The following is a 26,443-nucleotide window of genomic DNA, read 5'->3' as shown; positions in this document are numbered from 1 at the left end:
GCGGCTGCTGCCACCGTTGCCTCCCTCTGTCCTCGACCATGCATTTCTGCCAGCTCCCTCACCCCAGTGCTGGCACTGGTCTGGCCTCATGCTGAGCGTGTTTAGAAAGTTAAATTTTTCTTATTTGGCTTCAGCTGCTCTAGTTCTCTGAACTTCTGATCTCAGACAAACACCGGTGCAAAGTGCAAGGGAAGCGATAAGAGTGGGACAGTAGCAGCCTGCAGTTAGATTCGCCGTATCAGAAAACCACAGCCTCAAACCGTACTTCAGTGACAGAGGGTAAGCCAGCACCCATTTCTCCCCCCAGCACTTCTTCAGAGAAAGCTTTTATGTGGTCATGCGGTAAATCGGTTTGTACAACTGACCCAACTGAAATATCAGCCATCCAAACGCCCTGCTGACCACGTCCCCAGTGCAGCTCACTGTATGCTGATGGTCCAGAGATGCTTAAGCCAGTCCAAAGGAGGGGAAGCACAGAGGAGAGAACCAGCAGGCAAAGCCAGCTATGCTGGTGTAGGTACAAGAAAAAGAGGACCACTGCTTTCAGCAGCAGTACTAGCTTGAAATTTTGGCCATCCAAACTATCAGCCCCTGTCCACTTCTCTAGCTCCAGGCCCACCTGGACCCTGGATAGATGTACCATGACCAAGAGCCCAGTTGAGGAACAGAGAAATAGATGTAACAGAAGCAGACCTGCTGATGATCACTGCCTGAGGAGGCTCCTTTGGCTTCGCAGGTTTCTCTAGGGCCCCAGCGAGCCTGCGACACAGTCTGTGGGTTATCTTTTCCCTTTCTCTATGCTTCAGAGTTTTCAGAAAATAAACAAGCAAGACTGCACATTATTTTACTTCTACTCCTGCTATATAGCACTCTCCTGGCAGTGTAGGTTTAAATATTTTGTTTTTCTTTAACTCTGAGATCAGTTTTATTCTTTCTGCTGCAAGGAACAAAAGCATATTCACAATACAGTCATTTCTCCTTAAGGCCACAGGGACAATGTGGGATTCAAGGGAAAGGTCGAATCTCCAAACAGCTAAAAAAAATTCTTGAAAAATTGAAAGTCATGACTGTTGTTGCTATTTATCAAATTCATTAAAAAATCCCCTCTCAGCTCTCCTTCTGTTAGGCAGCAGAGGAAAACTGCCTTTGTAAACCTGTCTCTCCATTCTATTCTAATACCAATAGTCTTAGTCGAATCAGTGTAACTGAGGACCCTTGTGAGCCTGAGTTCAAATAGGTTTAAGTATATCTAATCCCAGCAGTTTATACATATAGATTAAAATTGCTTAAAATACAGGATTTATATGTCCTATTCTTGCTTAAGAAAAAAAACAACAACCCATGACTCACATGTGAAGTGCATCCTCCACTCAGCAAATGCCAGTGGTTCTGCCGAGACATGAAGCTTTGCAGTTTCTGTCTTTATCAACTTAGAGCCTTAATAAAGTTTTTCTTCATGGACCAGGTACAAAAACCAAACCTGCTTAGCTCTTGCATCTCACCCAGCCCTCCATCCCCTTTGCTAATTCTTCATCAGTTTAATCTCTTCCCACAAAAGTTTATCTCTCAGTTAGCAAAAGGACTCACACAAGCCTGCTCTGACAGGAAGAAAGAGACAAAAGAGTTAGCAAAACCACAACACAAGGGTTATGAAAATAAAAAGCAGAATAAGTGGTAAGAAAGGTAGACGGGCCCAGAGCCTCAGGAGGGAATGTCTGTTTCTGAGAGCAGACCCTAAGCCAAGAGCTACCACCCAAGCCAGCACTCAGTGCCTGGACACTTAGTGATGGGGGTGACGAAGTCTACGTCAAGAACTCAGCTGGAGTGTGGAGAGACTAACGCTTGCTGCTGTGACAACATCCTTCACTTTCTGAAGTTTTACATCACAGAAAGCACTGAAATTCTTTAAGTTTTACACTTCAAAAAGTACTGGAGCCTACAGAGACAGATAAGAAATACTTCAATTAAAATGAGATGCACTGATTCCTCCCTAGTCCTTGTCCACTTATCCAATAGTGAAAGCTGGTTGAGCTCCCTCCTGGCTTCTGTCTGGTCTCTCACTCTATAGATGTGACTTTGGAAGGAGAAAAGAGCAGATCCTTTCCTGAACATGGTACCTGGAGCTCCTCACCCATCCCAGCACACGCAGTATCACCTCTGCATCTCCACACTTGGGAGATATTTTTCTCTGCTGTCGGGATGCCACTCTTGGACTCAGTGTCTGACCTCCAAAGCAGAAACCCCAATCCCGACTTCAGTCCCACTTCGGTTCCTTGAGTTTGGCAGCTTCCCACAGCCCATCCTTCACCAGCCAGAGCCTGCTTCTGCTGCAAGAAACCACCACCAATTGCAGCCAAGATTTGTATTGCAAGGGCTTTATTTTTCTTCCGAGCATACAGTGCCTACCCTTGCTGGGACTTAATAAATAGCTCAAATTCCTAGACACTATCGCTACACAAATAGCAAATAATAATGACAAATGATAGGAGGACTTCTCTGTCACAGTGCCAGCATGGCCACTGCCCTCATAGGAGCAGGGATTGTGTAGCAAATGCGAAGCTAGATTGCTTTTGGCACATTAATTCTGCTTTCCCTGCACAAGCATCAACATCAAAACAGCTTCCTTCACCTGCTCATGGGCAGCTCCTCTAGTGTAAAATAAATGAAAAATATTCTTGCACATGCTACGCACATCCAGGATCCTTTGCTTGCCTGCTGATCTCTGCTAACCTGAGACAGAAGTTAATGATTGACTCCATCTGGAACAGAATACATAAAATACACAGCACAAACCACTTGTACAACATCCGCCTTCTTGTGTACATAGCGAAAGAGCGATCGCTATTTGCACATGCGTTGTTCACTACTCCATCTCTGAGTTGTGCTTGACGAAAGCTGCTGGCGGGAACAACTGAATTATTAAAAGGCACAGCTTAAAGGAAAGAACTGAGCAAAGAAAAGCCTAACATCTTGATTTCTAGAAATGCTGAATAGTCACAAATTTTACTGAAGAACAACAGAAATGGAGATTCCTGGCCCAGAAATCATATGCATACATGCATATATATATTTATATGTATCTATGCAGGTATGCCTATATATATACACATGGGATTTGATGTCATTAAAATTAGTACAAACTGGCAAGATTGAAACACATGAGAAGATTCACCAGGTACCAAAAATTCTAGAAAAAAAATGAACATATACATTTGAGAAATACATGCTTTATATCAAATTAAAATAATTTATATTAATTAAAATAAATAATTGAAAGTGTCGTGATAGGGTAGAGTTAGCGGGAAATTCCTTGATTTCAGGGCACTTCATTTCACTGCTTTATCAACCTTCACTTTGAAACTTTCTCTTTCAGTGTATTACTCTGGTGGAACCTCCCGGCGAAGACTGCCAATTTTTTGGTTGCTTGATTTTGGAAAACAAATTAATGAAAGTGAAATTATTTGGACAGAGAGTTCCGGAGCACTCTGTTCCACAGAAATCTGATGATAGAATCCCCTGTGTCCTATCCGCTCTGAAGAAGTCAGCAGATGAGCATTCTCAAGTGAGACAACTGAAGACTACTTTTTTCAGGGTTAGTTTTAAGCCTGATCGGTAGCTCTTAGCTAAGAGAAATGCAACCACTGGTGGAGAGCTAAGGAGGTTGCAAGAAGAAGGTGCAGGGACTAGAAAAACCCATCATCCCTTTAGGAGAAGTACAATTTAGGATTGTCTTAGACAGATCACAAAATCTCATCTGAATGAATACTGTCTCTAAAAATGACAAACACATTTGATTAATACCCGAAGAGCAGTCAGGACCTGACTTGAGAGGAGGTGACCCCTAGACAAGTCTATATCTTAAATCCTTACGTTCCTTTTACTGTATAAGCTTACACAGTTGCAGTGATGCATCACTAGAGTGTAAATATACTTTCAAACACAGTGATAGCATTTAATAAATTATGTAACTATATGGTTAACATATTTCCATATTCTAGCAATACAGTAATGCTAAAGCTCTCTTGATTACATTTCTCTAGAAACTGTTATTGTTATGTGCCCTGGGTTCTTTGCACCTTAGAGTGCCAATGAACTTTTGAACCCTACCACCATAACAATGGTTGACTATTTATTGCTCAGAATAAGAAAAAAATTTATGGACCTGTAGGTGCTATCATCCTTCAGAAGTTAATGACTCTGAAAGTTATGCATTCCAATATGTTAAGAAGTTTTCTTAAAGTGATAATCTTCCTGAAGCGAGACCTTTGGAAGACCTGTGAAAACTGTTTTGACTTGTCTTGCAGCTCCAAAATGTACAGCTATTTACTGTGTAAAACCTCTTTCGTAAGATGAAACTCATATACAAACTCTGCTAAAAAGACCTATTTCGGTTGAGCCATATCTTGCATTTTGTCTCTTCCGAAAGAAAGAAAAATCTCTAAGAAACATGCTTCAGATTTCTCTAAGCAGAAAGAAAGAAGATGCTGAATTATAACTACTCTATCAAAATCACTGGCTCATCTAGCCATTTTCCTAATGATTTACTCAACTATTTAACAGAAGTGTGAATTGGGAAAGCTGTTGCTTCTTGTAAAGGCTGATGATAAAGAGGTATCCAAAAGTTGCAGAGACATTAAATGTCATTCAGGTTACACCTACTACAGAGAACGGCACCATAGATACAGATTTCAGACACCCCTGACTTGTAAGACAGGCAGCCAGCACGTACATTAAAATATGCCCACTGAAACTGCTCTTGGTTGCCAGAGGCAAGAACACCTCTAACTAAGTTAATGCCCAAAGCCAGACAGAGAAATTTTAATCCTTCTGCCAAACAGTGCTGAAACGAGCACAACCTGCTGCCTTTGACCAGGAGGGAAATGAGCTTGGAATTGCTCTGCTTCTGACAAAATTCTTACCGACTTCAGTAGTGCCGCTATACGATCCTGTTATTATGCTCCCAACGATGACTACCCAGAGCACTGGGGCAGTGACACTTCCACGCACACACCCTGTCCTCGCAGGGCTGTCGGCGCCTGGACAGCCCACAGCCGGATCGTGCCCATCCCAGCTCTCCCCTTGCTCTTCCCAGCCTCCTGCACGGCAGCGAGAAGCTGCCCAAGGGTCTGTCCTGAAGTGCCACACTGCTGAAATCTTCAGCTTTGTTTCACAGCTGTCAGCCTGATAATTTAAAGGCTCATCAAGGGCCAAACTTCAGAAGCCCTCACTTTAAAAAACATATTTCTTTTAACAAAGAGTTAGGTATTAGCTCAGCCAGCTATGGGGTATAGAGGCAAAGGACTACTACTACTGGAGGTAAAAATTTACCATGTTAGCTAAAATACAGCTCAAGATCTTGTTTCTTTTTCCACAGATCACCCCACTCATGGAACAGGATTTATGTCATGGCCTCATCTCCCACAAACTGCTCACGACCGAAGCCGGCTGGTGCAAGCCCAGAGCCGCTGTGTGCCAGCACGCAGTGGGGCAGAGGCTCCTGACCTCGCAGAGGAGAAACACAGACCACAGGTAATCGAGGGACGGTAACAAGGAGAAGGAAAAAAACCCTTTGGCCTCCTCCTGTCCCCTCCCCTAGCCAGCACGCAGTTGCCTGGGAAGGGGAAGGGGGCACAGGGCTTCCGCTCCCACCACCGGCACCGCCGGTGTGCAAAGCCAGGCTTGCGCTGCTCAGATGACTTCAGCCCTCGTTGCGTGAAGACGTCCCTGCCAAAGAGGGACAGGTGTGCAAAAGAACAGGCCACAGGAACGGGGGCTATGAGGCAATGCATCAGGCTGGGGCGAGACGGGCAATAGGAACTTTGTCAGGGATTTAAATCAAGCCGCTCTCATAAGCATCTGAGTTTAGACACACGCCCTGTGTGGCCTAGCACAAGAGTGCTTTAAATACCTACACTTGGGTGGGTTTGTGTAAGCAACACCAGGCTCACAGTTTCATTTTACACTTTTACTCCCAAGTTATGCGCTCATCTCGCAGTACGCAACACTTGCTCGCGTGCACTTTCACCCAAATACGCACACGGTCACCAGTCTGGCTGCATCACTCCCGCCGGGGGCTTATCTTGCACTTGTAAGCATCACTAAGAATAGAGCGCAGCACGTTTCCTTGAGCGCACACGTGTGCTGGTCTGCTATCGCCTGTTTGCCTGCCCCAAAGGCTGCTGAGATAGCCTGCCTTTGATCCTGAAAACACTCACGTTTTCATTTAGCCTTAACAATTATACACTTATCCTGGACAGGAAAAGGGAAACTTTACATGCAGGGTTGGCTAAACCTTGTCTACTGGTCAGTTTTCTATCGCGTATTTTGCAGCTTTTATTGTCTGGAAAACTAAAGAAAACTAACCCTTTGCATAGAGTATCCCAACAGAGGAACACAACAAAGCTAAGAAAAACCTGGGGGAAAAGAGACAATTTTGGGTGCAGTCTCACAAGATGGTTCCAGCTGACCCAACCGTTCCCTGCTGCTAAAATGGGAGATCTCACTTCTTCTCCACTACCTCCTCCTCCTGCTCCCAGCTCCGCACTCCCACCACCTATCCTCTGTGGGTTCTGGCAGCGGACAGCTCAGAGAACTAACCCATCCGCCGGATTGCCACATCGGATGAGCTCCCAGGAAGGTGCAAAAAAGTCTGCGAGGAGGCACGAGAGAGTGGGGAGTAGGAAGAGGGTCAGGGGAGAGCGGATCTCCCCGTTCAGCAGTAGCTAGGCACTACACAGGCTGTTGTTCATGAATCCACAGCCCAAGGAGATCCAGGCCACTTCCTACAGATTCGCAAAGGAATGTCCATAGGTAACTTCACAGGATGGGGAACAATTATTTTGCACCTGTAGATCACCCTGCCCAAAAACATCACTGTGTTTAATTACCTCAATAAATAAGATGACAAATTTCGTCCTTGATTGTGAGACTAATGAGCTGATTCTAGGAGCCAGATTTGTTGAAGTTTCCTCAGTCTTCTCCTTAGGGAAAGATTGCACAGCTTTTTCTTTTCCATTTAGCTATGAGGTATATATATAGAAAGATTAACATGATCTTAAGAGAAATTTTGTATTAGCCTTCAATTTTCAACTTTTAGAGAGACAAATGAGGAACAGCAGGATTCTTATCAGGTACTTAGAAGAACAACTCAGCGCTAAGCCCACCGTGCAGAGCCTGTGTGCCATTGCGCCCAGTCACCTCAGGTTTCACTTCAGGCTACCTTGAAGAGGAATTTCAAGTTTGAAGCAGACACTCGTGTGTCCTGAGGCCAGACCACTAAACCAGCATTTACTCCCCAAACATGGATAACACTAGTGTGCATCACAGGGTGTCAATGGTCCTCGCCATGCAGATGCGACCAGTAAGAATGTCAGTGTTTCTACTAGCAGCAATGATGGCACCTCCCAAATCAAGCAACATTTCTATCATTTTGCAGTGTTTGGCATTTGAGCCAAAAGTTCAAAGAAAATTCAAGCAAAAACTAGTGGGAAAATATTTCTACAATCTCCTTCTCGTTGCACATATAACACACAATAATAATGGGATTTTTCTTCCTGAATCACAAGATGCTCCATCAATAAGCCGCAAGCCTTAACATTTCTTTTTCTTCTCTGTAGCGTGTGGGTACAGCTGGCACACTGAACACATCGCAGAAATTAAAAATTAACTGAGTCAGGCGTTTGTGTTAACGGTCTCTGTGCCGCACACAGCGCCCTTGATTCCTGCTGGCACTGGCGGCAGGGATCCCCCTTCCATCTGCTGGGACCAGCTGATGCACAACACAACCGAGCCCCGCGGGTACGGGGCGGCCCGGCGGGGGCAGTGCCCGGCCCCGCCACGGGAGCCGCGGACACGCGTGGTCCGTGCGGGAGCCGTTCTCTGCGCCCCGCTTATTTCTCGCGGGGGCGCTGAAACATATCAGTGCTTATGGTTTGTTGCGGGTTTGGGTTTGTTTTTTTTTTTTAAATCTTTAAAGATGCGACTCTCCCTTTGCACCGCCGGATCCCTTCGGAGATGCAGCAGCCTTGCCCCCAGACTCCTCCCACCCCACGCAGGGGAGCAAAGGTGCCCGGGGCTGAAGACCCCCGAGCCTGTCACCTACCTCCCCGGGCTGGCAGCCGCCTCCCCCCCTCCTCCTCCTCGCTGCGGACAGCGCGGCCGGAGCCCGGGGACGGGCTGGACGCGGGACAGGTGCCGCGGTGCAAGGGAGAGCCCGAGGCGACAGACCCCCGCCCTCCGCCCTCCCGCCTTCCGAGGGGCTGCTGCCGACCACCGGGTGCGCGTCCCCCGAAAAGCGGCGGGGGGAGGGGGTGACGGGGGAGGAAGGCACCGCTTACCGGAGCTGCTCGCCGGTGAGCAGGACCTCGGCCATGTGCTCCAGCTCCGCCGCTTTCTGCTGCATGCTGCTCATGCCCTCCTCCATCGCCGCCGGCCTGCGGGCACAGCACCGCCGGGTGAGGGGGGACCGGGGAGGGGGCGGGGGGACCCCCCCTCCCCACGGGCAGCTCCGGGGGTCGCCTCCCGCACAGCCCGTCGTCGGAGGGGGCCACAGCGGCAGCCTCCCCCCGCCGCTTCGGCTCACCTGAGCGGGGCAGGTCACTTTTCCCCTCGGCAGGCTCAGATCATATCCCCCCCGCTGCCGTTTCCCGTGTTATTGTGTCGCGGGCAGGCGGAGAAACCCTCGGTCGCCGCCGCAGCCGGGCTCGCCGAGGCAGCAGCGGCCCCCCCCGGCTGTCACACGGCAGGGCCGGCGCTGCGGCCCCCGCGGGAAGGGGCCGGCTCCGGGCCGGGGGCTGCGCGCCAAGCGCCCGCCGCCGCCTCCCCGCCCCGGGGTGCGGGGCGGGGGGGCGGGGGGGGAAGGCGGCGGCGCGCAGGGGAGCGCAGCGCTCCCTTCCCGCGATTCCCTCCCCTCCCGCGGGGGCAAAGTTCCCTTGGCGGGAGGGGGCGGCCGGGCCGGTGTGCGGGGCTCGGCGCTGGGTGCCCGGGGCGGAGGGGTCGGGTGCGGGAGGAGGTATAGGTCCGAATTTTCACCGCTGCTGCTCCCCCACCGACCTGATCTCTGCTCATCTGCTGCCCAGGGGATTTTTCCTGCCCACCTCACCTCTTTGTCTCCAGGCGACAGCGGATGCAGAATCCCTGAGAGGGCAGAGGAGCATTTCTCTCTGCGTTTCGTCTTGGCAATGGGATGTAAAGTGCAAGGTCATGAGCACTGTTTGTCAACATTTTTGATAGGAAAAAAATAAAAAGCCTCAGCCTTTTTTTTTTTTTTAAAAAAAAGTCCAGGAGGCATCTTCTGCAGTGGTCCAACCATGGTTTTCATTTACAAACACGTACAATTAAGATATACCTTCATACCTACTAATTGCCTTTATTGCTGCCTGCACATACTCCATGTGCATGGAAATTGCATATGCTTAAGTATATGCATTCACTACTTGGGTGGTGGAACACTGGAACAGGTTGCCCAGAGACGTGGTGGATGCCCCATCCCTGGAAACATTCAAGGCCAGGTTGGGCAGGGGTCTGAGCAACCTGATGGAGCTGGAGATGTCCCTGCTCTTTCCAGGGAGGTTGCACTAGATGACTTTCAAAGGTCCCTTCCAACCCAAAACATTCTATGATTCTACTTCCCATCAGCATGTAGGTGTTCAGCCATCTCCAGGAAAGCAGGGCTCCATCACATGTAATGATGGCTTGGGAATACAGGCATCATAATACCAAACATCTCCCCCTTCCTCCTTCTTCCTCCAGCTTTTATTACATAATGTCAGATGGTGTGGAATATCCCTGTGGTCAGCTGGGGTCAGCAATATCGTCATTGATTTGGAATCAAGAGAAGAACTAAGAGGGAATCAAGTGAACCTGGCAGGAACCAGGCTGCAGACAACAGAAAGGAGGGGATTCTTTGCCTGGCCCATAGTAGACTTGTGGTATTTATTACCAAAGGAGGCTCTGGATGTAAAAGAGTGGACTTGGAGTCAAGGAAAAAATGGACAAGTACTTGGAAAAGAAATCTACAGAAGGTTACTAAGCAGACAGCAGCCACATCCAGCTCAGGAAATTCTCTGTTCTAAAAATAATTGGAAGCTAGGCAAGCCCTTGCGAGGCGTTTCATATGTGCTTTCCCTGCTGTTCCCTAAGCATCTGTTTATAGCTGCTGAGATGCATACTGGACTAGATGGACCTTTGGTTCAACCCAGTGTCACTTTTAATAATGTTGTGGTTTTGTTTAGTAGGGGGGGCCTCGAGCCGTTTTTCCTTATATTTTCTCTCCCTGTTCTCTCGGAAGGTGGGGGGAGTGAGAGAGAGACTGCGTAGTCTGGTCCGATCGGGGCTGAACTACGACAAATAAGCACCTTTGTGGGTCTCAAAAAGCACTAGAAATCCATGGATGGCAAAGAGAGAAATACAGAATCTGCCTTAATTTAATTCGTGAAATGGGCCAGGGACAGAGGACACCTTAGGACTGTAAACACCACCGCCTGAGCTTGCTTGCTGTAAATTTGGAAGACATGCATTTAATCTGAATACTTGCAAACACCCTCTAATTCTGCTCATCCTGCAAACATACAAAGTACAGATTCACAGAGCTGGAAACAAAAAGGGAATTGAAACAACCATCTCATCTGACCTTATATTTAGGACAAAGAATTTACACAGTAACTTTTATCAAGCACTTTATCACATGACTGAAGGAAAGACAATTTCAAGAGAATGTTATTGTACACTGCAGACCATTTTTGGGGAAGCCCTCGGCATTGGGCTGATTCAGCTGTTCACCTCTGCTAAAAGGGGATACACGGTTCTTCTCGGTTCCGGCAGCACAATCTGCAATGTGTCTTATGCTCGTTTTCCCACTTTTAGGACCTCTGCTTGCTGCAATTCAATTCTCTAAACAGGCAGAAGAGTACCAGAAAGTGGAGAGCTGGAGAGCAGAGATGTGCGGGTGGCTGTAGGGTCCAGAGCTGGCACCCAGGAGCGGGCCTGGGCAGCTGGGAGCAGGAACAATAGAGGAGGAAGAGGGAGAGGAAAAGGGGGAAGAAGCTGTCTTTGGGCAGTGACAAGCTATGGCCTTGACTCAGGGTGTTTGAGGAACTGCAGTCTGAAATGCCTATCTTTCCTTGCATAGCCTTGCAACTTGGAAAATGCAGGCCAGTGCAGTTTCCGGTACTGAATTATTTAAGGATTATACATGGCCATGCTTGCCTTTGCGCGCTGATATCCCATTTGTTATTTGTTCCACATGTTCACACCAAAATTTCTTACAGTTACAGTGCACCTAAGAGGAGGGAATTGGGTATCAGTCACTCCAAGCCTGCTGTCACCCGAAAATGGTTAATTAACAGAACCGCAAAGGGTCACGTTTCAGCTAAAAGCCAGTAACAAGCTACATAAAATAACCTGGTTAGATGTTGGTAGCTTGTTTGTTTTTAATGTACAGACTGCTAGAGAACATAAAGTCTAGCAAAAGATTAAATTGTCTTGACCCTTCCTACCAGGGGAGACTGGCCACCGAGGGTAAGATGCTCCTCTAAGAGGTGGGACAGCACGTGCAGAGCCTGAAATCCTGACAGCAAGAGAGAGAGACATCGCTCTGAGGTAACCTCTGGGAAGGGGATTGGTTTCTTTTTTATAAATATAGGATCCATTTTAGGAGTTGGTGTCTATTTGAGATATGAATACATGCTTGCATTTTACTTTAGCATGAATGGAGTTAAGGGAAAAGAAGGCAGCTAGCTACCAGTAAGGCATTCCTCAGCCAAGAGCAGGGCAGATCTTTGAGCTGGAGCCCCGGGGCACTTTAAAGCTCATCCTCCACAACATCAAGAGAGGAAGAAGAGCCACACAGGTCTGGTGGAGAGTTGGTACCAAAGGCATGAGGTACCATGAGCTCAAGTGTTTTCCAGTGACTTTTGAGGACACTGGAGGGTCCCTGGCATGCAGTAAGGTATTGGCCTACACATTTGAACCCCCAAGGTCATGACGCTCTGTGGAACATCAGGCATGAATGGGGACATTGTATTAGAGCACTGGTTTTAGGAAACTTTCCAGTGATTTGTATAAACTTTCTTATCTCACTGAGTAAATGCTCAAGTGGTGAAATGCTAAATGTTTACATAGTGAAATAAGAATCTTGCTTTCACTGCTTTAAAGAATATTGCATCTTTGGCCTACATTTTGACTTCATAAATTAAGCTGAGATTTGATAATCTAATTCTTTAGCCCCACTAATTAATTTTCTGCAATCTTATTTTAGCAGAAGACATTCACATGAAAAATTGACCAATACTCATGTGTGTACTTCTCATTTCTCCTACAGTATTATTCCTGAGTCTCACATAAAATTGTTTGTCTTTCCCTTGCTGTGATGACTACAGCTTTTTAAACAGGAAAATGACAGATAAATCATTAAGGCATTGGTCACCTCATGCAAAAGATGGTGAAGCACTTCAGGGAGAAAAGGGATCAGCAGGTGAGCTGTTCGGTGGGATAACGGTTTTGTTTTTCCTAACATCTTTTGAAAAGAGCCAACATGATGTAAATACCACATGTAAAAATACTTGGTTCCTCTCTTACTGAGGAAGACAAATACAAAATAGGGTTTTGGCCTTTAAGTAGGCCTTTCATTTCAGTAGCTTTTGCAACGCTCATGGAAAATGAGTGTGAGGGTTTTTTCTATATTCCCATGCTTATTTGCAAAGAGAGCTCACTTGTCTTTGTGTTCCAACTGGTTCACTTCCTCCGCACTAGGGGCCTGGCACGGGGAACCAGAGGAACTACCAGGTATTGTCCAGTCTCCCCTCCTCTTTTCAGGCTACGTACAATAGTGTTTCCCATTCTTGGCAGTGCACAGATTACATTCACTGCTGCTCATTTGCTGCTCTAAGTTTGAACAATTTAAGTTGACTGCTAGGAACTGGTCAGAAGAATCAGTGCTTGTGTGATTCAAAGGATTGAATTCTTCTGGCCAAGCTAACTTTAGTCTTGTGATAAACCATAGGAAAAGTTAGTAAGTTTTCAGAAAAAAAAAAAAAAAGAGGGGTATGTTTTAAATTTCTCTTTTGCTATTATAACATCCAAGTTTCTGCAAAAGCCACCATGGTGAGATGACAGGAGGAATCTATCACAATCTCTCCAACTTTTCAGCACTAGAGTGAGACTCGTATCTGTTTAGATTCTTACGTTTCATGCGTCACTGACCTGGTAATTGTTTTAACAGTGAGCTGAAGGGCAGAGAAAAAGCCATTTTGATCCTGAGATATGCAGAGTATCTGAAAGGGTCTTTCTAAGCCTATCTTTACACAGCTTTTCAATTTCATATTAAATGTTCAAACACTCACTGGGTCAGACAGAGATAGTGAGATTCCTGTGCAGACTGACGCCTAAAGCATGACCAAGAGATGGGTACATGTTTTAGTGCTTGCTCCTGTGAACAGACAAATATTTTACAGAAACAAACGGCTTCAGTAAGATAAAATATCAGAAATTCACCTCAGACCAGTAGGCCCAGTAACTCAAGTTGACAGTATGGTCTGCTAAACCAGCATTCTGCACTACCCCATGCCAGTGATGCCATTTGTTCTATATACTCAGTTTCCTCTACTTATCTATTATTATGTCTGGAATATTTTCTAATTCCTCTTATTTAATATATTCAGTAGTTTTGCAATAATTTCTACTTTTGAGCATCACAAAAATATTTACTTGTCAAAAAGCACCTGTAAAACTGGCTGAAACCTTAATCTTTGAATATTTCATATATATTTCCAGTAGTTCCTTTTTGATTTGTTTTCTCTTTATCTTATTCTGCATTTAACTGATAGCAGGTTTGACCTCATTCAGCCTGAGCTATGTCTACATTGTCTGTTTAGCCCAGGTTGTAGTCCAGGGCTTTTGTGTTATCCAGTTTAGTGCCCGGGCTGGGAGGTGTGAGTCAGCTGGGAAGTCTAAGAGCTGAAAAGGAGCTGCTTTCTAAGCCACATCTCAAGTGTGAAGACAACACCTACTAGCTAAGTGGTAAAAGCCAGCTTCTTAAGCTGTCCCCCAGCTACATCCATCAGCTCTGATGTCTGGTTGCAAGATAAAAAAGGTTTGCTTAAACCACTGTGGCTTGAACTAACGGTTTGACTCTGCACTGTAACCAGCCCTGAATACTCAGGCACTTTTTTTTTCTTGCTTTGGAAGGCAACACCTCAGAGCTGAGATTCAGTCTAAGACACTGTGCCTTACTAGTCCTTGGCCACCTATTCTCATTTCTCAGCCCGTTTCTGTTGACCGTCTCTCTTTCCCCACTGCCCATGATGGACCATAGGTCCATCACCTTAGGTGATCTGGGTCTTCCGTGCCCTAAAGTGAGCACCACAGCCAGGGTTTGGGGTGGGTGGTGGGTGCGAGCATGCAGTGCGCACGTCTCTGTGGATATGTGGTTCTGGTGGCAGGAACAGATGCAAACAGTTTGACAGGATGCCAAACAGCTGCTGCCACAAGATACAGAACTGTACTCCCCTACGATTGATGAGGGTTTTAATAAAGAAAAACAGCCTTTGTCAAACAGTACCCTACAAAGCAGGGGTTTCAGTGCTGGCTCCATCCTTAACCACATCACACCCTGTCGTTAGGTGATGTGTGACACACAGAGACTTCTCGGGCTGAGGAACACCAGCCAGCCAAGCTGCTCCTCCAGTGGATAGGCCTGTTTGGGGCACAGCCGGCAGGCACCGCACACCGCGGCTACGCCACCACTGCTGTGAGACACCAGAAATGCTACAAACCGACGGCATCACTCAGCTCCACTGGGGTAATCTCCACCAGCAGCTACTCCAGCTTGCCTGACTCCGGTCTGTTTATACCTGTGAAATAAACTCTTTCCCATAGATATGTGTTTAATCACTCTGCCACCCTGTGGTCCTTTCATGAATTTAAGTAGGAAAATTAGAAAATTGTTGTGAACTGATGCTTGACAAAAGAAAAGTACTATTAAAGGAAGTTAATGGTAATTTTATACAGGAATAATCTTCAGACAATATATTGTTTTGCACAGGATTACAAACACAGACACACTTGACTTCATCATTAATTTCCCTCTACAGTGAACACCAAACTAATGACCCAATCTGGTCAAAATGAAAAATCAAAGCCAGTACAGTACTAGTTATGTCAATATTCTCTTCTATGAAAGTGCTTTGCAAGGAAGTGTTTGTCTGGGGCCTCCTGGGTTCTCAAAATATTTACAGATCTCTTGGAGTGCTGAAGCAATGAGATGAACTCAGCAGAACATGCTTCTAAAATAAATCAGACAGCACATTGTGCTGAGATACATCAAAATGATCGGATATGACCAGTCCCTTTACTGAACCAAAGGGAAGATACTTTTAGTGCTGCAGAGAACCAGAATTCTTTATGGAGAAAGCTTTGCTGCAGCTCTGTGTCAGGGAAACCGGGTACCAAAGGATCTGGCGGAAAGAGGCATCAACAGACGAAAAGGGGATGAAGCAGAAGCATGGCAAGATCTTCTCATAACAACAAATCTGAGTCTCTTGAAATACAGAAACTGGTAACAATATTGACAAGAATTAACTTTGCTGGGAACACTGTCCCACTCTCAAGGTCTCAGTAGAAAAAAAAAAAAGCATCTGAAAATCAGTCTGCAGTTGTGTCTGGGAATAAAACTTCACCAAAGTGTGTTCATCCAGGGAAGAGGAGTGAAGTGAGGAGAAAAAGGTCAGGAAACAGTTGTGAAGAGAAAATAAATGAGGAGAAGAGAGTCCCACTAAGAACAGAAGTGAGACTTGAGCTGAAGAAAAGAGGAGGAGAGAATCAGGAAGGGAAGAGAAGCTGGAAGAAGACAGCAGCAACAGAACCAGGCTGAGGTAGAAGGTGGAAGGTATAAATTGTCTTTGTGATGTCCCTCAGAGCTTTTCCCCTCTGTATTACCCTGCCTGCACAGTGGGATGCTGCCTGTCTCCACAGCAACCAGCAGAGAGACGAGACCTTTCCTCACTGTCTGCATTGACTCCTCTCTCTGGAGAGGAGCCCTCCAAATTGTCACTTTTAAATATGTCAGTATAGAAAACTGGCCTGGAAGCATCTCAGGAGACACTTACTGCACACCCTTACCACGGAATAGGATGAGCTACAGCTGTGCTTACCCTATAAGCCAATTTGGTAGACCCCAGCACCCACTCCCTCAGGAACAGAACTAGTATAGAATTCTTAATTAAAGATTCCTAAGTTTCTTAATGGGCTTTGATGTTTCTCTCATTCAGATTGTTAATTTTGGGGTGAAAACTCCTTTAGGTCTCCAAAGAGGGCCTGAAGGGCAGTATCTCCCCTCAAGTCTCACCCAGTATCTCTTCTGAAGCAGTTCATGACAAGAGCAGCCTCATCATCCACTTACTGAAGAGTTTCCTGGGGAAAGGCAATTCTGCTAGGTAAGGTCCACGCCAAAACTGATGACCCAGTCGCCAACACCTAGCAGAGAGAAGATGAGAGGAAAAGGATCTCTCCCAACTGTACAGGCAATGAATTTATTTTCTGAGTCAACAGTAATTGGAGATCTGAGAGGCCAAAACATCCCATGAATGGAAAGTCACTTCGGTTGTCCCAGTTATAACTTACCATGTGATGTCAAATTGCTCAGCATCTCAAGACACTGACATCCCTTGTGATATACTCACTGCTAACCATTACTCACGGAGCTGTAAGAAAAAAATTCCAGCTACTCACTGACACAGTGATTACAATGGAAAAATATTTGGCCTCATGACAAGCTCTAGGACTCAAAAAACCGTACAGATAGTTGGAGTCTACATAGAAAAAATATAAAAAATATAATTGATACAGGAACATTCATACTTTAGGCATAGGCCCTAGTAATACCTGATGAAGGGAGTGGATGGAAATCTACAGGACAAAGCGTTTCTTGCAGAGGTGTCTACAGAGATTTTTGCATTTTCATGCCAAGCAGATGGTGTGGGGGCTAAAAAGGACACAGGAGTAGAAGGACTCCTAGGTATATTGGGGAGCAGGACAGAAGGGGACAGCCTGCTCATCTAATGTTTCAGTGCCAGGAGGAAAGTTCAGAATGACAAAATTGAGCTAACTGGTAATTCTTGGAAGGGTCTAGCCTGAGATCTCGTTATTCAACATGACTGAAGGTGAGACTAAAAGGCCCTACAAGCAGAAGCAAGAGAAATAACTAGAATTTAACAGAATCAGATATTTGTTCTGCCAATAGATCTAGATCATGCCAACATTGATTTCTTTGGACAGAATTTTAATGATGTGCTCATTTGTATTGCTGTTTTATTTTTTTCCCTGTGTAAGGCTTCTGCTCCTTTTGTTAGATTAACTTTTACTATATTGGCTTCTTCACGATCCTCATTCGAGTTTTCATCCTGCTATTTTTCACTGTTATTTTCCTGCACCACTCTACTCCCCCATTGTATACTCTTCACAAATGGAATATTTGATGAATCTTCCTGATTTTTTTAATATTCTGCATAATATGGCTATGGTTTTCACATTCATTTATTTATTTATTTAAGATCCATACAGATATTATAGGTATGCTGTTGGCTGGAATATACTTTAAATGCTTAGCCCTAGCAATGTCCCAAAAATAATAATACAGTAAGAGCCAAAAAACTTTCTGGTTTGGCTCTTATGCAGGTACTAGTTAATTAAAAGCAAGACAATATGATAACTTGCAAGATGACACATAATGGTGTTTAGTATGTCACTAATAATAAAGTACCTTAATAACACCCTTGAAATTAGCCACAAAATGCTCTACACAGTATTTAAAAAAAATACATTTAATTCCTTTTATCCATAGACATTTATCTCATGGATACTAATGATAAAACTGTTTCAAATAATTTTAGCAGCAGGTGTATTATGTGATTAAATTTTAGGGCCTGCAGTAAAGTATTGCTGTTAATTTTGCCAACTAGCAAAATCAACTGAGTCTGGATTACAGTTTTTGCTGTGGTTAGAAGCACTCTGGAGATCTATCCAGAAAATGCAGATGGAGCAAAAGACTTTCATGGTGTACTCATGCATTAAATGACATGCATGCCCTTGGTTACATCTGTTTATTTTCTCCTAATTTGAATATAACTGTTTTGCATGTCTCTGTTGGCCTGTTAAGAGTGACAAGACAGCATTTACCTGAGGTAGCAATGAGCTATCTGGTTATTCTACTAATTGGCTGAAATTTTCCCTGTTTGAGTCTTGAACTCATTATCTCCTGCTTTGTGGTGTTTTGCTGGCTGACGCTATCTGGTATGACAGTTTTACTGGGATATGATAAGACAAATTAATCAATGCCTGGAACATAGAATATGTTAGCCACTGCTTTCCTATTTTAGCTGTTCATTAAAAAAAAAAAGTAAAATATAAAGTAAAAACATATTTAAATCAATAACCAACTCCAATGGTGAGCTGTATGCTGTGGTGATTTAGGGGATCTGAGTTTTTTTAGGGTCCTGAGCTATGACTAAAACCTGAACATTTTGATTAACAGAGACAAGCACATCTAACCTTTATGAATTTGTCTAACTCTTTTGTGGATCACACTCATTTTGGACTTTGACCAAGTTCCACAAGTTCCACAATGTGTTGCATAGAAAGGTCTTCTCTCCTGTTCATGAACTTTCTGTTCATTTCAGCGGTATTCCCCAGTTCTTATTTCAGACAGACTAGAAAATCATTATGCAAGATATGTGTGCACCATGGATTTACACAATGGCATAATTATATTTTCTGTTTGGTTTGGGGTTTTTTTCTGTTTTCCCAGGAAGGGCACATTCATTGTAGACAGTTATTCTCCCAGTGTCTCACAGGCTGCAAGATGCTGAAAGGGCATTCAGAGCTCTTGTGCTCTAACTCGTCACACCTACAGGTTCAGTTGCCACAGTCACCTTCTGCGTTGGAACACAAGGAGCACATCCAATGGCAGGTATTTCTAGACAATGAGAAACTGTCATTTAAAGGGTGAAAATGTAACATACATGCTAATTGTAAATATTGCAGATGGCATTTCAGATGAAGAAATAAATCCTTCAACTAAGTTTTGTGAGGCTTTAATCAAACTGAGCCTCTCTTGTGGAATAATCTCCAAGAACTGTAACTGTGAATTGTGTAATTATCACCAGGCTGATAACGTGTTACGGTATTAAACTTTGGCGCTGTGACAGTTTTTCCAGTCCTGGCTTTATTATATTTTTATTTTCACAGCTACATATGTTGTGCTTTGAGGGACACTCAGAAGTTTGTAGAGTGTACATCTTTCTTTGATATTTAAACACCTCATTTCATGCAGCCCAGTTTTCTCACTACGTTTTACTATAGTGCTCCCAAGCACTAGAATTGAAATTACACTTGGGAAGTCATCCTCCTAACGTGCTGCCTGATGACTGGAGCCTGACACTGGTAATGTGCACTGTTATAACATATGTTATCTTGCAGTTCATTGTTTTATGTCTAGTTGTGGAGCTTTGGAGTTATTTGAACTTCCTTTCTTTGATTTGTCACAGCTGCCCTTCATTTATTTTGCTGTTCATATCCTTGGTGTTTGAGTTCTGGGAAACATTATACAGGGCCAGGAACTTCAAAGGCAAGACTATAATAATCTTCAACAACCCATTTTCTGTTTTGCTAACTTCACTCAACGTTAGTAAACCAGATTCTGTTAACACTAATTTCCATTAACATTAGTCAATTGAAAAACTACACCAAATCTTATCTTGCTTGAGACTTGTCTTCATTCTTGCCTCCCCTCCACAGCCCAGCTGAGGATGCAGGCTGTTTAGTTGTTCCGTCTACTTCTCCCTTGTACTGCAACCTGTTACAAGAGCTGTACCTCTCAGCTGTACTCTCACAGCAGTCACTTAAAACCACTTGGGGGACTGCAGTCGGTGGTCAGTTAAGATGGGGTGGCTGAGTTAATTGCTTCCTCAACTCTTTCTTCCATTCTGCTACAGGGCAGTTTCACCCCTGCTTATACCATGATGTTACATGCCTGAACCCTGACAGTTTCTGCCCACCATACCAGCTCAAAGTGAAAACATTTATGGTACAGCAACTCCAGAGCAAATACATAATCCCACGGAACTATCATAAAATAATTTCAGGATCCTACCAAGCTCCCTTATGCATGCATTTCCTTACAAATTGACAGCAATGTTGGTAGTTCAGCATCTCATCTTCTCTGCAATCCAAATTCATTAAATGATTCATCTGTATCTGAAGAAACTGACTTCATGAAGTCCTACACACATCAGTTTTTGTCAGTTAGGTCACTGCTTTAAAACGTTCTCAGTGAAAACAGAAACATAATACAATTTGTTTCCTGAGAAAAGAGCCGTGTTTCCTATAGATTTATGTCCATGTTTTTGCAGATAGGCCAGTTGGCTGCAGCCTCTCAGAATGGATCAGACCTTTCCTCTATGTAAGGGCTCCAATATATTGTCCAGCCACTGATTTCCACAAAACTTCTAGGAACTTCACCTGCCAAATTTGCCTGACCTGAAGAGCAATTTTGAGAGGCAGAAAAAGATGGCAGGCAGCACAAGCATATACTTTTCAGCTCCTTAGGAAACAAGATAAAAAGCACCTACAACCAGAACTACTAGGATAAACAAAACTGGTTGGAAAAAATAATAGCTCTTATAAATGTTGGGCTCAGTCTCAAATGTTCCTGACCATGGATCAGTGCCAAGTCCGGAATAATTTTCCTCCCATTGGGTTTCTGTTATGTAGCAGATTTCTTGAGATAAAAACTCCATGAATTTATGCCTTGGGTTCAGTTCTTTGACTATCCCAGAATCTCTTTTTATTCCAGAGTGAAAAGGGCAAAGGAGAAGCAGCAGACATGCAAGGTCATTGGAAAATTGCACAAACTAAGGTATAAATTAACACCAGGATAATTAAACTGCTCTTTAAACAGTTAGTAACTGTGTGAGCATTTACTTCAGAGAACAGTGATTTTCTGGTTTAGCTTAGAGGTATGTGGAAACAGATTTACATTAAAGCAAAATGTCACAGTCTGAAGTAAGACTGTACATACCAGTCTGCACCTCCACATTAACAGAAACTGGCCAAAGTGCCTCAGGTTTCCTGTGTACACAATGACTGTATTTCCACCTTCCAATATCTAAAATAAAACATGAAAGTATGACAGATGGCTGAGTCTTTGAACAAGCCACTGCAGATGTGATAGAAGTCACTGCCTCCATACTTCAGTCAAAGTTTTCTCCAAGGCCAATTGCCTTGGTGGCACCACTCAGGCAAAAGACCTTCTGAAGGCAGAAGATGCCAGACTCGATGTTGTAGTTTAACCCCAGCTGGCAACTAAGTACCATGCAGCTGCTCACTTACCCTCCCCTCTCCCGGGGGTGGGGGGGATGTGAGAGAGAATTGGAAAGAAAGAAAAACTCGTGTGTTGAGATAAAGACGGTTTACTAGGACAGCAAAGGAAAAGATAATCCTTTGTACATAGTAATAATGATAATAATTTTAAAATATAATGATAATAGAATACACAAAATGAATGATGCACAATTTCTTACCACCCGACAACCCAACAACCAATACAGTCTGTCCTGAGCAGCTGTCCTGGTTTCAGCAGGGATGGAGTTAATTTTCTTCTCAGTAGCCAGTGTGTTTTGGATTTTGTGTGTGAAGAATGTTGATAAAAACATTCTGATGATACGAGTTGTTGTGAATGAGACCAAGGACACTGTCTGGCTTTCCAAGTCTCGTTAAGGTCGCGTTAACGTGCAGATGCGGGAAGCTGGGCAAAAGACAGACAGAATAATTGATCCAAACTGGCCAAAGAGAGTATTCCATGCCATAAACGTCATGCTCAGTATATAAGTGGGGGTTGCCCATGGGAGGGGGCATCATTTTCAGTTATTCCTTTTCGTGTCGGGTATCCGTTTGGGCACCCTTGGCATTCTTTTCTTCTCTCTTGCTTGCTGGCATCGTTCCCTCTACCTTGCTAGCTTGCTCTCCCCCTTTGCTTGCTGCTCGGTGTTGTTCCTGTGATCGCTGCTCAGGACGGGCTGCGTCGGTCATTCGGACATCGGGTGGTGAGAAATTGTACATTGTTCATTTTGTATATTTTGTACATATTAATATCCTTATATCCTGTTAGCTTTGTAGTTTTTAGTATTTTCAGTAAACTGTTTTTATCTCAACCCACGAGTTTTTCCTTTCTTCCCAATTTCTCTCCCCTGTCCCACTAGGTAGGGGCAGGGTGAATAAGAAACTGTGTGGTGATCCGGGCTAAACCACCACAGTCTTTTTGGCGCCCAACGTGGGGCTGGAAGGGGCCTCACTAGATCAGTCGTGAGATCATCGGACCTTAGTCTGAGGATCCAAGGTTCAAGCCCCGGTCAGTCCCGAAGGGTTGAGATAAGGACAGGTTTGAACACAGTGTGTTGAAAACAGATTTGTTACAAGTGTTCATTAAGCCGGTTTGGTCATCGCTGGGCACAATGTTATTTTATTTGTTCTCGCAGTTGTTTTTAGAGCTGTACTGGATAGCACCCTACTTGCCGTATTTTCTGTTTGTCGGTGTTTGTGCACGCTTTATCAATGATGTGTGTTGGATCAAAGGTATCGTTCTGCTGTGCTATGCGGCACTGATTTGTTTAGTGAGATTGCTGGTAACGGGACCATTTTCATATTTGTACTCAATGGCGGCGGGCAGCGTGCAGAGCGAGGAGGCAGAGGCAGCTCCACCCGGGTATTTCGGGAGCCATCTTGTGGGTGTTGTTTGGAACTATACCTGTTGTTTTGTTCCGGGAAGCCAGGCCGTGGGGGGAACATCTGTTTACAGCTTTCCCCACCTCACCAAGCTAATTTCAACAGCTTTTGAGAATTTTGAATACCCTTTTTATACCCCTACCACCATGTTCATGGTGACAAGTCTCTTGCAGCTATCTCAGATCTTGATATTGATGAAGTTTAAACAGTTCTTTAAAAGTATTATGGCTCCTCCAATCCCTGCAACAGACACTGTGGCTACTCAAACTGCTGCTACAAATACTGCAGCTACTTCAGCCGCTACGGCAGGTGCTGCAGCTACCCCAGCCCCTGCTACAGGCACTGCGATTGCTTCAGCCCCCACGCCAGACACTGTGGCTACTCAAACCTCAGCAAGCAGTACCAAAGAGAAACCGAAAAACCAATCATCTACACCAGTATCAGTTGCCCCTGTACATAAGAAATACACCAAAAAATCAGTTCGCATAGTGAAAGATGATGATGAACCAGGCCCATCACATGATCAGGGAGAGGCAGAAGGTGAGGTAGTCACCCGATCCCTATCCCTGAGTGAGCTGCGAGATATGCGAAAAGATTTCAGCCGTAATCAAGGTGAGCAACTTGTCACCTGGTTGCTCCGATGCTGGGACAGAGGGGCCAGTAGCCTGGAATTAGAAGGCAGGGAAGCCAGGCAGCTGGGATCTCTGTCTAGGGAAGCAGCCATTGACAGGGCGATTGGAAGAGAGTCAGCAGCCTGCAGCCTCTGGAGGCGACTCCTGTCAGGCGTGAGGGACAGGTATTTCTTTAAGGAAGATATTGTATGCCACCCAAGCAAGTGGACCACCATGGAGAGAGGTATCCAGTTTCTGAGAGAATTAGCTGTTCGGGAGCTGATTTATCATAACCTGGATGACCCACGGACATCCGTAGATCCAGATGAAATTGAATGTACCCGACCCATGTGGCGGAAATTTGTACAGAGTGCACCATCATCGTATGCCAACTCATTGGCAGCAATGAGTTGGAAAGATGATGAGATGCCACCAGTACGTGCAGTGGCTAACCAGCTCCGACAATATGAAGACAATCTCTCTTCCCCGATGCGGGCCTGTGTCTCAGCTATAGAAAGACTGACTGAGAAATCTGAAAGCCAGTTTGAAAAACTGTTAGAAAAACTATCTGAGGTGTGTGAGAAACTCGAAGATTCTTGCTCCCCACCTGCACGGACTAATATCTCAGCTATTAGAAGAAGACCTCATCCTCCTCCTGCTCAAGGGAGACAGTACACCCGACGAGATGACCTATGGTTTACCTTGCGTGACCAAGGAGAGGATATGAGGAAGTGGGATGGAAAGCCTACCTCGGCCCTAGAGGCACGTGTACGTGAGTTGCGAGGTAAAACAATCACAAAGGGAGGTTCTTCCAGGCAATTTGCTGCTCCAGTCTCCAGTGGGCAGTTCCCCAGACAGCGTAGAAGGGCTGATCTCACCTCTGATCCTACGGAAGGAACTTCTGATTCATATTCACAGAAAGTGAACAGAAAATATTACAAACAGGACTAGAGGGGCCCTGCCTCCAGCCAGGCGGAGGAGAGGGACAACAGAGTTTATTGGACTGTATGGATTACATGGCCTGGCACATCAGACCCACAAAGGTATAAAGCTCTAGTAGACACTGGTGCACAGTGTACTCTAATACCATCAAGCAATAAAGGGGCACAACCCATTTGTATTTCTGGAGTGACAGGAGGATCCCAAGAACTGACTGTATTGGAGGCTGAAGTAAGTTTGACAGGGAATGAGTGGCAAAAGCACCCCATAGTGACTGGCCCAGATGCTCCATGCATTCTTGGCATAGATTACCTCAGGAGTGGGTATTTCAAAGACCCAAAAGGGCACCGGTGGGCTTTTGGTATAGCCACCGTGGAGACAAATAAACAGCTGTCCATCTTGCCCAGACTTTCAAAGGACCCTTCCGTTGTGGGAAAGCTGAAGGTTGAAGAACAAAAGGTACCAATTGCTACTACCACGGTGCACCGGCGGCAATATCGCACCAACCGAGACTCCATAATCCCCATCCTCAAGCTGATTCGTCAACTGGAGAGCCAGGGAGTGATCAGCAAGTCCCGCTCACCCTTTAACAGTCCCATATGGCCAGTGCGAAAATCTAATGGAGAATGGAGACTAACAATGGACTATCGTGGCCTAAATGAGGTTACACCACCAATGAGTGCTGCCGTGCCAGACATGCTAGAACTTCAGTATGAACTGGAGTCAAAAGCAGCCAAGTGGTATGCCACCATCGATATTGCCAATGCGTTCTTCTCCATTCCTCTGGCACCAGAATGCAGGCCACAGTTTGCTTTCACTTGGAGGGGTGTCCAGTACACCTGGAATCGACTGCCCCAGGGGTGGAAACACAGCCCCACCATTTGCCATGGACTGATCCAGACTGTATTAGAAAAGGGTGGAGCTCCAGAGCACCTGCAATACATTGATGACATCATCGTATGGGGCAACACAGCAGAAGAAGTTTTTGAGAAAGGGGAGAAAATAATCCAAATCCTTCTGAAAGCCGGTTTTGCAATAAAACAAAGCAAAGTCAAGGGGCCTGCACAAGAGATCCAGTTTTTAGGAGTAAAGTGGCAAGATGGACGTCGTCACATTCCAATGGATGTGGTCAACAAAATAACAGCTATGGCTCCACCAGCTAACAAAAAGGAAACACAAGCCTTTTTAGGTGTTGTGGGTTTCTGGAGAATGCATATTCCAAATTACAGTATGATTGTAAGCCCTCTCTATGAAGTGACTCGAAAGAAGAATGATTTTAAATGGGGCCCTGAACAACGACAAGCCTTTGAACAAATTAAACAGGAGATTGTTCATGCAGTAGCCCTTGGGCCAGTCCGAACAGGACAAGATGTGAAAAACATCCTCTACACCGCAGCCGGGGAGAATGGCCCTACCTGGAGTCTCTGGCAGAGAACATCAGGAGAGACTCGAGGTCGACCCCTAGGCTTTTGGAGCCGGGGATATAGAGGATCTGAGGCTCGCTATACTCCAACTGAAAAAGAGATACTGGCAGCATACGAAGGAGTTCGAGCTGCTTCAGAAGTGATTGGTACTGAAGCACAGCTCCTCCTGGCACCCCGATTGCCAGTGCTGGGCTGGATGTTCAAAGGGAAGGTCCCCTCTACACATCATGCAACTGATGCCACGTGGAGTAAATGGGTTGCACTGATCACACAGCGAGCCCGAATAGGAAACCCCAATCGCCCAGGAATCTTAGAAGTAATCACAGATTGGCCAGAAGGCAAAGATTTTGGAATGCCGGCAGAGGAAGAGGTGACACGTGCTGAAGAAGCCCCACCATACAACAACCTTCCAGAAAATGAGAGGCGATATGCTTTGTTCACTGATGGATCCTGTCGTATTGTAGGAAAACATCGAAAGTGGAAAGCTGCTGTGTGGAGTCCTACACGACGAGTGGCAGAAGCCACTGAAGGCCAAGGTGAATCAAGTCAGTTTGCAGAGGTGAAAGCCATCCAGCTGGCTTTAGACATTGCTGAACGGGAAAAATGGCCAAAGCTCTATCTCTACACTGACTCATGGATGGTGGCAAATGCCCTGTGGGGGTGGTTAAAGCAATGGAAACAGAGCAACTGGCAGCG

General features: G+C 45.2%; 1 protein-coding gene and 1 long non-coding RNA gene across 3 annotated transcripts in view; one reads left to right on the top strand and one right to left on the bottom strand.

The window, feature by feature from the left end:
* The window catches only part of DEPTOR (DEP domain containing MTOR interacting protein), a 78,596-nt gene extending 69,970 nt beyond the window's left edge, over positions 1-8,626 (bottom strand). Inside the window, exons 1-2 of the mRNA XM_086741212.1 lie at positions 8,582-8,626; positions 8,337-8,432 (exon numbers count right to left, since the gene is read on the bottom strand). Coding sequence (XP_086597338.1) covers positions 8,337-8,422 — 86 coding nt within the window. The 5' untranslated portion in view covers positions 8,423-8,432; positions 8,582-8,626. The remainder of the gene's footprint in view (positions 1-8,336; positions 8,433-8,581) is intronic.
* Positions 8,199-14,886, top strand: LOC147601851 (uncharacterized). Of its 2 annotated transcripts, none has more exons than XR_015257736.1 (4): positions 8,199-8,275; positions 11,499-11,598; positions 12,378-12,472; positions 14,619-14,886. It is a non-coding gene; the product is annotated as an uncharacterized LOC147601851 (long non-coding RNA). The 2 variants fall into 2 exon arrangements; XR_015257735.1 differs by lacking the exon at positions 8,199-8,275 and adding an exon at positions 8,321-8,453.
* The last annotated feature ends 11,557 nt before the right edge of the window (positions 14,887-26,443 follow it).

This window comes from Chlamydotis macqueenii, chromosome 2 (genome assembly GCF_036417535.1).
Source record: "Chlamydotis macqueenii isolate bChlMac1 chromosome 2, bChlMac1.mat, whole genome shotgun sequence".
NCBI classification, from domain to species: domain Eukaryota; kingdom Metazoa; phylum Chordata; class Aves; order Otidiformes; family Otididae; genus Chlamydotis; species Chlamydotis macqueenii.
The sequence above is the reverse complement of the archived record's forward strand: the minus strand, read 5'-3'. Positions and strand labels throughout refer to the sequence as shown.